General features: G+C 39.3%; 2 protein-coding genes across 2 annotated transcripts in view; both read left to right on the top strand.

Annotated features, from left to right (window-relative positions):
* Positions 1-9,109, top strand: part of mbtps2 (membrane-bound transcription factor peptidase, site 2) — a 19,423-nt gene extending 10,314 nt beyond the window's left edge. Inside the window, exons 6-11 of the mRNA XM_010787931.1 lie at positions 1,357-1,475; positions 1,993-2,173; positions 4,036-4,142; positions 4,662-4,860; positions 5,576-5,651; positions 8,147-9,109. Of these exons, the coding sequence (XP_010786233.1) occupies positions 1,357-1,475; positions 1,993-2,173; positions 4,036-4,142; positions 4,662-4,860; positions 5,576-5,651; positions 8,147-8,369 (905 nt within the window). The 3' untranslated portion in view covers positions 8,370-9,109. The remainder of the gene's footprint in view (positions 1-1,356; positions 1,476-1,992; positions 2,174-4,035; positions 4,143-4,661; positions 4,861-5,575; positions 5,652-8,146) is intronic.
* A 5,256-nt stretch (positions 9,110-14,365) lies between these two features.
* The window catches only part of phex (phosphate regulating endopeptidase homolog, X-linked), a gene marked incomplete at its 3' end in the record, with an annotated part of 6,406 nt that continues 5,928 nt past the window's right edge, over positions 14,366-14,843 (top strand). Inside the window, exon 1 of the mRNA XM_010787932.1 lies at positions 14,366-14,441. Coding sequence (XP_010786234.1) covers positions 14,366-14,441 — 76 coding nt within the window. The remainder of the gene's footprint in view (positions 14,442-14,843) is intronic.

Below are 14,843 nucleotides of genomic sequence, written 5' to 3'. Positions count from 1 at the left end.
GGGTCATAAGAAGGCACGTAAACGGTCATGACGCAAACGATGACGCAATAATTCACCTTTGAACCTAATTCACCTTTGAACCTGCATCTGTAACAATGAGTGGAAGAAAAGAAAAGTCAACATTGAGTGCCGAGTGAACAGCTACATATTTTTTTACCGATCTGCTACTGGCCCGGCCCGTCTGTCAAATTTAAAAATCATAGTGGCCCCCGAGCCAAAAAGTTTGCCCACCCCTGCTTTAGAGGGCAGCGAAGAGCTATTCTAAAATCATCTGTATCTTTTACTAGATACATATTTCCTCCAGACTTTTCTTTTATTTATGTGACAAGAATATAACTTGAGTGGTGACTGCAGGCACAAAACTGAGACTTCCTATCAAGTCATACCAGAGAATGACAAAAGGGGGGGAGTGGTGACATAACAGCATGCTGAGTTTATTTTTCTCTCTCTCTCTATCTTCACAGCGGAGCTCTATCTGCCCTCAGGGGGTTCTCCTTTAGCATGTGTATTTTGTATTCCTGTAGAGATAAGTGATGCAACTTTAATAGTTTGTTTACTGTATGAAATCAATATAGAAAACATAGACGCAGCCTTTAGGCGTGACTTTTAAAACATGCTGGGATCTTTTTTTCCCAAGAGAAAGGAATTTTCTAAAGCTATCTTCAGCTATTAATTTTCTCCTGACTTTGTGTAGCCGGTTGCGTCATGCTGCTGTCTTCATGTTTGATTGATGGCTTTGCATGTGTATGTATGTAAGGCCTAAACGTTGTGCCTTGACCTCATCAAGCAATGAGACATTTCCTCAAGCGGTTTTGGGACACTGAATGCGTCTTCATATGTAATTAAGATGGTATAGACGGCTATTTTTAGTGAGCAGCGGTCACTGTTTTGCCACGACATCCTCCAGTCAGAATATGTGCAGAACATGTAAACAGGACTATAGTTACAACTGTGGTGTGAGGGTGACTTTTCATTCAACTCAATCTTTTGGAAGGTTATTTTGATTGCATTTTTAGGGTTATATTTACAGGTTATATGATAATACATTTAGTTTTTCATTACTGCACATATTTAGATGCTACTGCTATATTGTACTATATATATATATTTCTATGTTATTATAGTTTTCTTCAAATAGTTTCCTATCTGTGTTTTAATTTTGGTTTTATTTTTATGTATGCACCACAACACAAAGTCAAATTCACCTACCTGGTAATAAACCTGTTTGTAATTCTGATTCTGATTTGAGAAGTTCAAATCCTTTGTATGCCCCTCCGACTTAAGGGGATTTCAGGACTAATTTTTAGTAACTGTAAATATATGTAAAAGTAAAAATGTTTCTGTTTTTCTTTCTAGGAGTGTGGCACAACTTTGTCCTCTGTTTGGCAGCATTAGCCTTCCTCTTCCTGTTGCCCATTTTCCTGTTTCCCGTGTATTCCACCGGTGGGGGGGCGCTGGTCAGTGAGGTCGTCCAGGTCAGTGCAGCCGGTTTTTATTGCGTTATTAAACGTTTTATTATTTTTTTTGGCCTCTTGTTGACAACAAATGTAACCTAGTGAGTCTCCTTTGCATTTACTCCTTAAGTAACATTATATATCAGATTGGTCTTTGTGCAACCATCTATAATAATCACTACTGTTTGTCAGCACTAAGTCACTGCTTCTCTCTAGCATGTTTTCCAATGTTCCAGTAATTAATAGCTGTTATTTATGTGGGTGGAATTGGCGGGGCGTTAGGGTTAATTACTTTTTAAATCATTTGCCCTTGCAGATCCATTCAGTCAGTAATTCACACAGCCATACTAGCAGGAGATATTTGGTTGGTATTGCTCAAGCATTCATTGGCATTAGTTGGCAAAGGAAAGTGTATTGGTCAATCCCTTCTCCACATTGTTTTTCCGAGTATTGCAGGACATAAAAACGTCCATCTACTTCTTTTTTTACCCTTCTCCATTTGAACCAAATGTGATATCTGGCTGTGTCTTTCAACCAGGGCGCTGCAGCGGATGGTCCCCGAGGTCTGTCAGTTGGGGACATAGTGGTCGGGCTGGAGGACTGCCCAGTCAAGGGGGTGGAGGACTGGAGCAGCTGCCTGTCTCACCTCTCTCACTCCCAACAGACTGGATACTGTGTCCCGAGCAGCAGCCTGCAGCCCAGCTGGGCCCACGGAAGAGGTGAGTGTGCTGTTTCTGCACCCAAATAACCCTTTTCCACAAAAAAGGTTCCAGGGCCGGATCTGGGCTAGAGCCTGATTAAGCGTTTTTTGGTGCCGGGACCAAGAACCAATACTTCACGCTTACGTCGGAGGGGGGCGAGATTAACCTGAGCAATAACAGTTCATGGCGAGTACGGCAAATACAAGTTGTACCAAGCAATAGCGCTGAGCACAACAACCCAATTGTTGTTGTTGTGAGTGGCGTTGGGGAGAAAATCCGCAACGTAAACGGTGATGTCATGACGCAGCTCCAGTCGGGCTCTGGGCAGTGGAAACACAACTGAGGCTAAAAAGAAGAACCGGTTCGGAACTAGAAAAGCACAAGCACAGAGCTAAAACTGAAACTGGTTTTGTGGAAAAGGGGCAAAAGGTTTTACCAAAGTGCTTAACTCAATGAAGAGGAGGCGCAGTGCTTCTGGAATTAACATCTATTGGAGTTAAAAGAACTTCCTGTGTTGTGCCAAATTGGGCAATTTAGCTGCCATGACATCCCAAGGTCGTTTCATCTTTATATGGTACTGACTAAATATGAAGTTTATCAAATTAAATATGTAGAGAGGAGTTTGTACAGCATCCGAAAAGGTAAGAAATCCCCCAAAATTGCACGTGAAATTCTAAATCGACAACTTCCTAATGAGTTATTGTTACACCTCTACGAGGTTTTTCAGTATGTCTCTACTTTTCAATTGACTGCAAGCTTACCAAGTTTGATGTTGAAAGTTGGGGTTTTTTCGTTTAAAAATATGTTAATCAGCATTCCTTCTTCAACTTTTCACGCCCAAGGACCACATCCCTAACATACGTATTAGCTTCTTAAGCCCCTCAAAACTGTGATTCATTTAGTGATTTAACAATATTTTTTATTATTTCAATACTATCCTATGGACACTGTCATGCTCAGATAATTTTGTCTCCTGCCTAAACATGTATCATTTTTGTAGTCAGAATAAATCACAGTGTACTGAATAATAATGTAACGAGGTCAAACCGGGTCAAACCCACAGAGCAGCAGCGGGAGCTGTGATTGGCCAGCTGTTAGCTGAAGTCATGTGTGAGGTCAGAGATCAACAGCTGGCCAATCAGAGCTCCTGTTGTTTCTTTGTGGCCTTAATCATTTCAAGTGGCACACATTAGAGGTCATATTTTAGCGAGAAATGGCAAAAATGTCTTTTGATAGTGCCATAATTGAACCTAAAACTTTATTGATAAATTGATTAGTCAATCCATGGATTATTAATCTACAACTGTTTTGATCATGGATTACCATTTCAGTAATTTCCCAGCCAGAATGCCAAATATAAACATTGTATAAATCAAACAATTCATCAAAAATAATAATTGCAGTTTAATCGTAAAAGTAAATCACTCTCAATTCCATTCTTCCATTCCTTTTAATCAAGGGCTTTAATAAATGCAGCATTTCACACTGTCCCTTCAACGTTCCGTCATAAAAACCTTTACTACAGCAAGTGCTAAATCTAAATCCTTTCTGGGGCTATATTTAACTTGTAAATCTACTTCCCTGTTTTTTGATAATGTTTATGTTACTGCTGTCTTACCAATGGATTTAGCTGCTCACTATTTTCATTTGCACATTAGTTTGTGTGAGTACGCAGTCAGTCCCTAATGATGTGTGAGGAGTCAACAGGATAATCACTGTTGTCATGTAGTGTGTGATACTCTGTCCAGGTCTAATTGTCTCGTGCTAGTAGATTCATCAACTAAGAATCAGAAAAACAGTGTGACATCCATCTTCTGTTAAAAGTATAATCAAGCAGTCTCTGTTCTTCATTTATTTTTTCCCCCCCTTTTTTGTTCTAGCCTTTAAGCGTTTGGATGGAACGTTTGACTGCTGCAGCAACAACAGCCTGACAGATCTCTGCTTCTCCTACATGAAACCACAGAGCAAGAACAGCAAAGAGAGAGAGGTGACATACACACATGATTCACTTACTTCTATTTCCATTCCACTTTGTAGCCATGTTAGTTGAATGTACAAAAAAACAAAACAATATCAGTATACACAAAAACGATTTTTACCATTATATTATTAAACAATACAAATATAATTTTTATACTACAGTGTCATTTTTAATAGATTCCTTTTAATTTACTTGCATTGTGAATCATAGTGCACATATTGGCTGGATCATTTGACACATTTTGTTTGCCCATGACCTAATTTTACAGGACAACCCCTCATAAATACGCTTCAGAAGTGCAACATTATAAAGGTTTATCATGAATAAAGATATGTAAAAAAGAAAAGAAGATGGTACATACATTGTCTAGAGACAAAGGGATGAAGTGTATGTACCAGCAATGAAAAACAAGAAAGCCAACAACAGCTGTTAATCCTTACTGACTTCTCCTATAATTACATTCACTTATATACTTAACTTGCACATATTTATATTTGGTATTCTTCTGTAATCCTGTGACTGCAGTACGCCTGCATGCCGGTGCGAAAGATGGTGACGGGGACGCAAGTGTGTCGTACCGCCGAAGACTGCACCGCACACACCGAAGTCGCCAGCATCTGCGTGACCCCCTCTCTGGAGAACCAGACTCGCTTCATCCGTGTCACACACCCACCCAACACACACATGCTGTTTGTGGGGTATCCACCACACCTGCAGTATGCTGGTAAGTTACAGTGTGTTTATTTTAAAGGTCTCCTATCCTGCAAAATGCACTTTTTGATGTCTTCAATACATAAATATCAGTCCCCGGTGTGTCAGAGAACTCAGAAAGTGTCCGAAAACGAAACCCTCTCTCTTATACTCCGTACCCAAATCTCTAAAAACGGGAGAACAACGGAGCAGATCCAGTTTTGCTGCCGATATGACGTAATATCCGAGATGTGGGCTGGCTTTACACCCACGGCCCTATCAGAAACGTCACTATCAGAAACAATGCGCAACGTATTTTGGAAGTAATGTGGTCTGTGTTGACATTAGCAAGCATCGCTAACACTCAGAGCTAACGCTGTACTGGAGAGAGTATGTCTAAAAAAGCAGGATATAAAAAGGTACTCGCCTTGTGGTAAACCCGTGAGAGAAAAAGCATTTGAGCTCCATACTGTTTCAGAAATAATCCTTAATGTGGTTTGGAACATGATATGGCGTTTAATCACTGCAGCATTTCGCTGTATGTGGGAAGAATTCTCCAAAAGCTCCCTTTCCTTTTTTCTTTTTTTTCTAATTCTTGTTTTTTTTTTAACCTACTGACCCAGAATCAGCACTTCTCTAACAGTTTCAGACAGATGTGATGATTGGATCAAACCTGTGATCTTTCTGTGATTTATAAAGTCAACCACACCGTGTGAATGTAACACCTCCTTGTGCTTTGTCTTTTCTAGTGAGTCTGACCAACTTTGTCCCTCGGTTTGGTTTCCTCCACCTGGATCTGCCTGTCTTCTTGGAGACCTTCTGCAAGTATCCTTTTCTGATTTAAGGAAAGATGGGCTGAAGTGAGATTATGGCTATATAAGGTGTTGGTTTGCTTAATAGAAAGGTCTGTCTTTTCTGTCTAAAGCATGAGGCATTTTATTCATCAATTTGTATAGAGCATTGCGCTTTATTGTAAACAAAAGTTCACAGCTTTTGACATCTAATGATTTTTATATAGACCTAATGACTGCTACACATGACCGTAAACCTTATTGCAAAGCTCTGGACAGTTCTTATAACATTGTGTTTGTGTCAGTTACTACTGTTTTTATAATGCACTTTTTCCATTGTATCTTGATGGAATGCTCATTCAAAAACACCACATTAAGATCTTAAGTGATCTAACATAAGCTACTGGGCACACAAAACCAAATAAGGTTATAGCAGCAAAACCCCTAAGTATAAGGAGGTGACCTTTAGGTACGTTTAATTTCCTATACATTCTGGTTGTTAATTATAAAAGGATTTATTAGTGATTTGTTCTTTAAGTGTCACAGTCTTGCTTTAAAGCCACTTTAAATGGCTCACATCTGCTGCAGTTTTTCTGTAAACAAGCTCATTGCCTATGGACATATGGGAAGCTTGGAAGTTCAAATTTTAATATTCTGTCTTTATTATTTTAATTATTTTACAGTTGTTACATTCTAGAAATACAGTCTTAACATTCTAAAATTGTAAAATGTACAATTTGTACTAAATATTTTCAATGATATCATGCTATAACCTAAACTTAAAGTGGACCTATCATGCTATATTTGAATAATATATTGTAGGGCCACACCTATATAAAACGTGTCTGTGAAGTTTTTTTTTCAAAATACCAAACAGATCATGCATATTTTTGCTCTATTCCAGCCCTCTCTTCACAAGGGCTGATTCTGTCGCCCCCCTGCAAAGGAGGGGGGCGAGGCACAAGCGTCATGTTACCATGCTGTTACCATGCCACGCAACCTCTCATTCCCCTGATTGGTGGAGAGTTGCCCATATAGGCGGAGCTCCCTGTTTCTGACGTCAGAACAATTTCAAATCTGGATCAGTCTGTAGCAGATCGGTTGCAGCCCCGTTTTTAGAGATTTGGGTATGGAGCAAAAGAGAAAGGGTTGTGTTTTCTGACATTTGATGAGTTTCCTGACACACCTGACACACATATTCATGTATAAAAGACGTACAAAAGTGTAATTTGCATGATAGGTCCCCTTTAACATTATTGAATTGTATAACATTGTATATTTTTAACTAAATATTTGAAATATTAACATATTAGAAACTTTTACATTCTAAAATTGTAACATACTAGAACTGTATTATTTTTATATTAATGTTAACATTCTCGAACTGTAACTTTCTAGAATCCTACATTTATATTTTAAACGGTAACATTCTTTAACTTAAAATTAACATTCTAGAATTGTATAATTCTAGACCTGTATTATGTCATAATCGCTACATTCTAGAATTAGAATCTTACATTGCAATAATTAAAATATTCTGAAGTATTAACATTCCAGAATTGTCAAATTGTAGAATATTAACAAATATTTTAATAGTTACATTCCTGACCCTAAATTCAACATTCTAGAATTGTAGAATTGTAATATTTTAGAATTTTAGCAAATATTGTAATGGTAATATTCTTGTACTTTAGCTTAACATTCTAGAACTGTTACATTGTAGTTCTTTAACCAAATCTTTTCAATGTTAATATTGTAGAACTTAGTATTAACATTCTAGAATTGTATTTTAGAACTTTAACACTGTCGTAGTATAATCTCAATATTCTAAAATTGGAACATTCTACAATTGTTATATGGTAGATTCTTAAGTTTATATGTTAAATGATAGCGTTTCATAACTTAAACATTACATTCCAATAATTGTAACACTTAATAATTATATACGGTAATGTAACATTGTAGATACTTAAACTAAATAGTCTTAATTTTAAGTATTGTATTATTTCATCATTTTAATATTCTATTTGTATAATCTTAACATTCTATAATTTTAAAATTGTATTGTTTTACAAGTATTTTTAAATGGTAACATTCTAGAACTTAAACATTACTTTCTAGAATTATACCATTCTAGAATATTATTATATTATAATTATTATATAATTGTATAAAATATAATAAATGGTAACAATGACTTGAGATGCTGCTTGTGTTTTTCTTCCTTTTTAAGATATTTCTAGAAACACCCTGTGACTCAGCAAAGTGTATGCATGAAAGAAAGCATTGACTTTAACATCAGTGGTAAACAATCTCACAAAAGGTACATTTTGTGTGTTTTTAAGTCCTTCAATGATATTATGATCTCAACAAAACCACATATGCATACTTCATCCTCTAATGAAAATGATGTGAAATTATTGACCTAATAGACCTTGAGGAAATATTAGTTTTTTGTGCCTGTGATGTGTGTTTCCAAGGTTACAAACGTAATACTGTAATATTGTCCTTAACCCTCTTGCCTCTCAGATACGTAGTGTCCCTCTCTGGAGCTTTAGCAGTCGTAAACTCCGTTCCGTGCTTTGCTCTCGACGGTCAGTGGATGCTGAATGCACTGCTGGAGGCCACGCTGGTTACTGTGGTAACGGACCGTCAAAGGCGTGAGCTGATTGGTTTCTTCCTTCTGCTGGCAGGCAGCGCCCTGCTAGCAGCCAACGTGGCACTGGGCCTGTGGATGGTCACTGCACGGTAGCCACAGTAGTGAGCCACACTGGAAGGCAAAAAACTAAATGAATGAATCCCCATGTGGACTGAGTTGTTCTCTCATGATGTTTTTGACACGTGTGGACCATTAAGCTGTGAACAGACTGCATTACCCATCAGTGCTGCCCAATTTCAGGACACTGTTGAGCAGAACATCTGCTTTACTGGACCAACAGGGAAAACAATAACCAACTTTTATTCACCTTTTTGCCGCCATATAATCATAAAGCACATATATACAAATAAAGAATGCACTGTCCGATGTGACCGTTTACAAACACTGCACAATCTGTCCAAATGTTAATGTCTGTGTTGTCTTTGAAGTATGAGGAGAAAACTGTCCTGGTTATGAAAAGGTTTGATTCCAAAATGCCATACGTTCCTCTTAACTCACTGTTCGACCTCAACGTGCTGCAGAGATGTGTCCATGAAGAGAGAAGCAAAAACAAGGGTATAGTTTAAAAAAGCCTTACACTTATTGGCAAATGCATGGCGGTTTGAATGTCTATTACACATCATTAGTGGAAATAATGTACTACCTATTATTCATGTGACAGTATTTCATTTCATTTAGCTCCTCACAGGTGTGTAATTGCAACAATGTTTTGTGATTTCCAACATGTTTCAAATCCCCCAAAAAATGTGCTCTGTCCCTCTGGCATTGACGAAAATGAATTTGAATATGATTTGTCACAATTGTGGAATAAAAGGCTCCTTTTATTTAAGTCATTTTAGACTAGTGTTGTAATTCATTCCATTTATCCTTTTACTTCTCGAGATTGCAGGATTTTGGAAAACGCTTTGTAGTATTATTTAGAAACTTGACACCCTGAGGGTGCAACAATTGAAGGCACTATATGAAAATATAATTGGGTATAGCTAATTTTATTTAGAAATTTGTCTCATCTTGGAAACAAATATTTAGAAGTCATAAAAAATAATTAAGTAAATTATCTTTAACTGATTACTTGTTGTTAAAAGCAGTCTTCAGTGTTTATAAATGTATTTGTTAAAAACTTGAACTCCTGTACATACATGTAAACTGGTACACGGTATGAAAGAATAACGACAATGGAAGACTATATTCTTACTTAATAAAAGTAACACATTTCCATATTATAGTTTGGTCTGAACTGTGTGTTAAATACACCAAAATACATTTTCAAAAGTTTAATAAGGTTTTCAAGTTAAAAACAATACTGTGCAGTTTCATCTTTATGTAAATTATTTTGTATATTTATTTTTTATTTATATTACTATTGTCCAACTGCATTTGGAACATGCAGGGAGCCTGATTTTCCTTTCAGAAAACTGCACCTTGGGATATTGGCTCATTATCTTCATTACAAAGTACACATGCTACACTTTTAGTTACAGCTCCAGGCCGCAGTTCTTCTGTCGCATATTCAGGGAGATTATTACCTATTATCTCCTGAGTTTGTGAGCGTTAGATGAGACATTATAATTTTGAAGGGTGTTTCCTACAGACATAAACACTGAACGGCCTTCAGCTTAGCCACGGAGGTGTTTTTACCAACGATCAGCAGACACTTCTGTCAGCAGGTTCAAGATCGTGGCCACTTTAGAGACTTTATCTTTGAATAATTACGGACGCTGGTGGGAGGATGTTGCATGCAGGAGTTGGCGCCTTTCGTGTGTGTATGTTTGTGTTCAGATAAGAATCTATGTGAAATGATTGCTCATGTGTGTTGTAGTTGCTTATCTTGCACTAATGACAGCCTGGAGTGATGTTTGGAGAAAACAGACATGGGAGGATGGCGATCGGGAGGAGAGGGCAGAACGGAAGAATGTTCTGACTGTGCTTCATGTTAAGGGATGGGTCCTTGAATATACTCTGTGAACTCTTCAGTGTTAACAGGACCAAGAGTCTACACAGCCATGCTAGCTGTTCTGTGCGGCTGTATATTTAGGAATGGTCACATAAGCGTGCCAACATGTTCTCAAGTAAGGACATTTGTGTTTGGTAGATTATTTTGTTTGTTGTAACAATGCTTCTTGGCAATACATCTTATACCGTTGGAAAGCCTGTTTTCTTACCTTTCCAATAGTATAATCACATTGGTGAGGAACAAGCATGTGTGGGATGAGCAGCAGAGCTGAGTATGTGGGGTGCGCCCATGAAAAGATTGTAAAATCTCTGCCAATGCCAATCAGCTTTTTGCTGTTGACTCTTGTTTGGTGGATTGGATGATTGAAGTCTGATGAAACAAGACCTCTAACAAACACAAATGTCCTTACTTTTTGTGTTTATATGTACAAAATGTCAAGATATTACAGTCTTTACCAAAGTGTGGGACCGACTGACTGATGGAGACAATCAAAACTAGAGCGAAGGGTCCCAATTAAGATGTTAAACAATAAGAATAAAAACAGGACACAAGTGATTAGGAGTCACAATGGTGAACAATAGCATCGTGGTGGAAGTGTCTGCTTGATGAATGGGTGTTTAAAGTAGCGCAGGAAGTCATGTCTATATAAGGACTTTGTGGCCGAGGGCCCCAAACCCTAATGAGCACGTGCAAAAAAGTTTCTCACCACAGCGGGGAGGTTACAGGACCAATCAGGAGCTTTGGTGTCACTGTCATCACCGCCACTGTCTATCTATTCAAATAAACTACTGATTCTTTTCGAGAAAAAAAACTGATGGGTTTTTACATGCGGCCATGTCATTGGATTAATTGATTGTAATCGCTAATCAGTGTCCTGTATGTGTGTGTGAGTCAAATATTGCTCTGGTCGACTGTCTTATCTGATCAATGTTGTACATGTAGGCTTTTAACAAGGTCTACAGCCTCTAATGCAACACAGTAACACACACAGATAGTGTTCTGGTCTAAGTTAACTATTTTATTCATTGATATCTGGTCATCACTAAGGAGTCTGGTCTCTGTTCTGGATGACGGTGGGGATGGGAGGAGTGTCAGAGGAGAGGAGGAGTGATGAAGGGAGGGACAGTTTGAAAAGCTGGGGTTAAGTTAGAGTAGTTACAGATAGACAGATAGCAGCAGAGAGAAAGACTCGGAAAACTAATGAAGTCTGCTGGTACATTTGGAAAGACACCAGACTACATAGAGAAAGTGTGTCATTTTAGCAAGATGTTAATATAACTTTGGATTTAATTGTTCTCCATTCACTTTTTTGGCCAGATATTTTTGCTTTCTGGTCCATTTCTCTTTTGTAGTGTTTCCCCTATTTTTCAGAGACTGTGAGTGTGTGTTTGAATGTGTGTGTGTGATATCAAAAAGTAAGTTATGGAAGTGGAGCGTTTGAGTGGTGGGGGGGTTAAACCCGAGAGGGGCAACAGTCGTCTCTACAGGATAGCCCTGGCCATGTGTGTGTGTCTTTGTGCTGCTCTGCTGCTTGCACTCATACTGGGTAAGTCCAACACACACACACACACAAACATACACACAGATCCACACACATTTTATTTCAACCAGCAATATAGTTGTGAGGAATTAAACAGGAATGCATGGCATACTGTTCTCAGTATTATAGTAAATGCAGACTGTAAATAACGCAAGTCGGTGGGAGCAAAGGTTTTGTGGAGAGCTTGCGGGTTACTTATGTCAAACTATTTTTGGTTCATATAAGGTTTCATACACGCCCACATACAGAACCTTGCACATAACGCACTGTGGGACTGTTGAACTCTGGGAAAATAGGAAAGAATGTGTATGTTGACACTTTGTGGGTATTATCTCCTACAGAATGTGAAACTAATTGTAAGGGAACTGTTTGGCACAGTTATGGCTCGGGTGTGTGTCTGTTTGTGTGTATGTATTGGGGGCAGTGCCCATAAAATATGTTTTGGTCAGAGAAATTGCTGTTTTTGGTCATCTTACGGCACCTGAATGTAACAATGCAGCCAAATCTAAAAAAGCTTCTGTTAATTGCTGGGAGTTGCCGTAGCATAGTCCTGAAGACACAGTTCACATTATACAGCTTGAAGATGCGAACATTAAACCAACTTAAAAAAGGTGGAAATTAAATGCATGAATAACTTAATAAAACTTTAGCTTTTTGAACTGTCCAAAAAATATGAAGATACCATCTATATCAGGGGTGTCAAACTCAAGGCCCGGGGGCCAAATCCAGCCAGCGACTTCATTTTATGTGGCCCGCAAGAGCTTGCAAGGAATATAATATGTTTATTATACGGTTTGATGGCACTTTACAGAAGCATTGTCCCAAAATGCATCTCATTTAGTGAAATGCGCACTGAAGAGATTTGCAATTATTTGCAATTAATTGCCCTAGAATTCTGCTTTCAGACGTAGTTAATTATGAAGTTATTACCCTATTCGATAATAACCCAATGCATAGGAAATAATGTATTATAATACATGATTTTATATTTAAGCAATAGCTCACGACAGGCCGTGGTATATGCTCATTATATCACCACGCCCCTTAGCTGGCAAGCAGTTTGCTTTTCAGCCCAACGGTATACTGTTTTTCTCAGACGCGGAGGGATACTGACTTCTTGTGAAAAGTAACTTACAATTCTACCTGTGGTATACGCTCAGTATATCACGGCTAAGAACCAATCAGATTGCTTGATTTGACTTGTCCGTTTTATAAATGTATATTTATATATATAGTCTTAAAGTTACAACCGGCCCTTTGAGTGCAACCTTAATGATAATGTGGCCCGTGATGAGATTGAGTTTGACACCCCTGATCTAAATTGTTATCCAGCACCTTTAAACTCATTTTGACTTTGTAACACTTATGTTGAATCTGTATGAAAACAGAATTGTGAAATGCTACGTCAATTTACAAAAAAAGTAAACTAGGCGTTTCCTATATGTATTCCTTAAAAAATGGAGTCCTTGTGTATCACACAGAAGGAGATTGTTCATGTCAAACGCAATCTCACTTAATAATTGTAAATATTTGTGATAGGGTCTGTTGCTCTGAGCATCTAATAATAAAACAAAGGTGGGTCCATTTTTGTTATTTAATAATAATAATAATAAATGGGATTTATATAGCGCTTTTCTAGACCCAAAGACGCTTTACATTATGAGTCAGGTCGACAAACAAAACAAGAACAAAAACACAAACAAAAACAAAAACAAAACAAAAACAGAAAAGCAGTCAGGAGGATGTTGGTTCAGAGGGGGGAGGGGCGGGTTTAAGGATAAGCAGAGTTGAAGAGGTGGGTTTTGAGACGGGACTGGAACAGGGTGAGGGAATCAGACTCACGGAGGTCTTGGGGGAGGGAGTTCCAGAGCTTCGGGGCTGCCACAGAGAAGGCTCTGTCCCCGAAGCTCCGGAGTTTGGCCTTGGGGATTGAGAGCAAACCGGCTGAGGTGGATCTGAGGGACTGGGGTGGTTGGTAGAGGATGAGGAGGTCAGTGAGGTAGGGGGGGGCCAGATGGTGGAGGCCTTTATAGGTGAGGACCAGGAGTTTGTAGTGAATGCGGTGTGAGACGGGAAGCCAGTGGAGTTCTTTGAGGACCGGGGTGATGTGATGCCATGATTTGGTGTGGGTGAGGAGTCTGGCGGCTGCGTTCTGGACACGCTGGAATCTGTTGAGGGATGCTGTGCTGATGCCGAAGAGGAGTGAGTTGCAATAGTCAAGGCGGGAGGAGATGAAGGCGTGAATGAGTCGCTCAGCTGCGGGGCGGGTGAGAGAGGGACGGAGTTTGGCGATATTGCGGAGGTGGAAAAATGAGGTTTTTACAACTTGGCGGATGTGGGGGTCGAGGGAGAGGGTGGGGTCGAATATCACGCCAAGGTTGAATTTACGAAGTCGAGAAGTCTGGTGTATCACTTCTACATACATACTCACCGTAGTAAGTTTTTTAACTGGAAAAACTTTGGGGAAGGAGTCAGACCAAAAGCAGGAGTGGGTGTCGTGTCTTTGCACGTGAGTAGTTCAGGAGTTAAGGGAGGAGAGGAGCGACTGTGCCCAAGGGAGTGTAGGAGTAGGAGGAACGGACTCACGTCGGAAGCATGGCACTCGGTGTGGTGAGGACTGAATGGCTGAGGCCCTATAGCATAGCTTGCCATGACGTGGAGTCCACCGGAGGTCAGATGTAGAGACTGTCTAGGTTGAAGTAGAGGGAGTGTTAGTGAGGAGATGGTTCGAAGTCATGGGTTCCACAAGGTTCCAATGTTCCATGAGCCGGGGAGGGAGAAGGTAGTAGATGTAAGGAGGGGGAACCAGTCAAGAAGGCGGTAGTTGTTTGGACCTGAAGTGACGATCGCTGCTGTGGTCGTCTAGATGGAGTCGTGGTTTTTAGGGGGGCGTGGGGCGGAGAGTGTGTAGTAGCTTAGGACAAGACTGACGTATATTTTAGGACTACGTGTGTTAGAAGAAGGAGTAGTTTGAGTTGTCGTTATTTGACTTGAGGAGTAGCCCGAGTTTAGGTGGGAGTCGTTTTGGGGGTTGGACTGTGAGGGGTAGCTACGTGGGGACAAAGGGGGAGGT

Source organism: Notothenia coriiceps, unplaced genomic scaffold (assembly GCF_000735185.1).
Source record: "Notothenia coriiceps isolate Sejong01 unplaced genomic scaffold, NC01 NC01_scaffold00031489, whole genome shotgun sequence".
Taxonomy (NCBI): Eukaryota; Metazoa; Chordata; class Actinopteri; order Perciformes; family Nototheniidae; genus Notothenia; species Notothenia coriiceps.
This window is presented reverse-complemented; position numbering and strand designations above follow the sequence as displayed.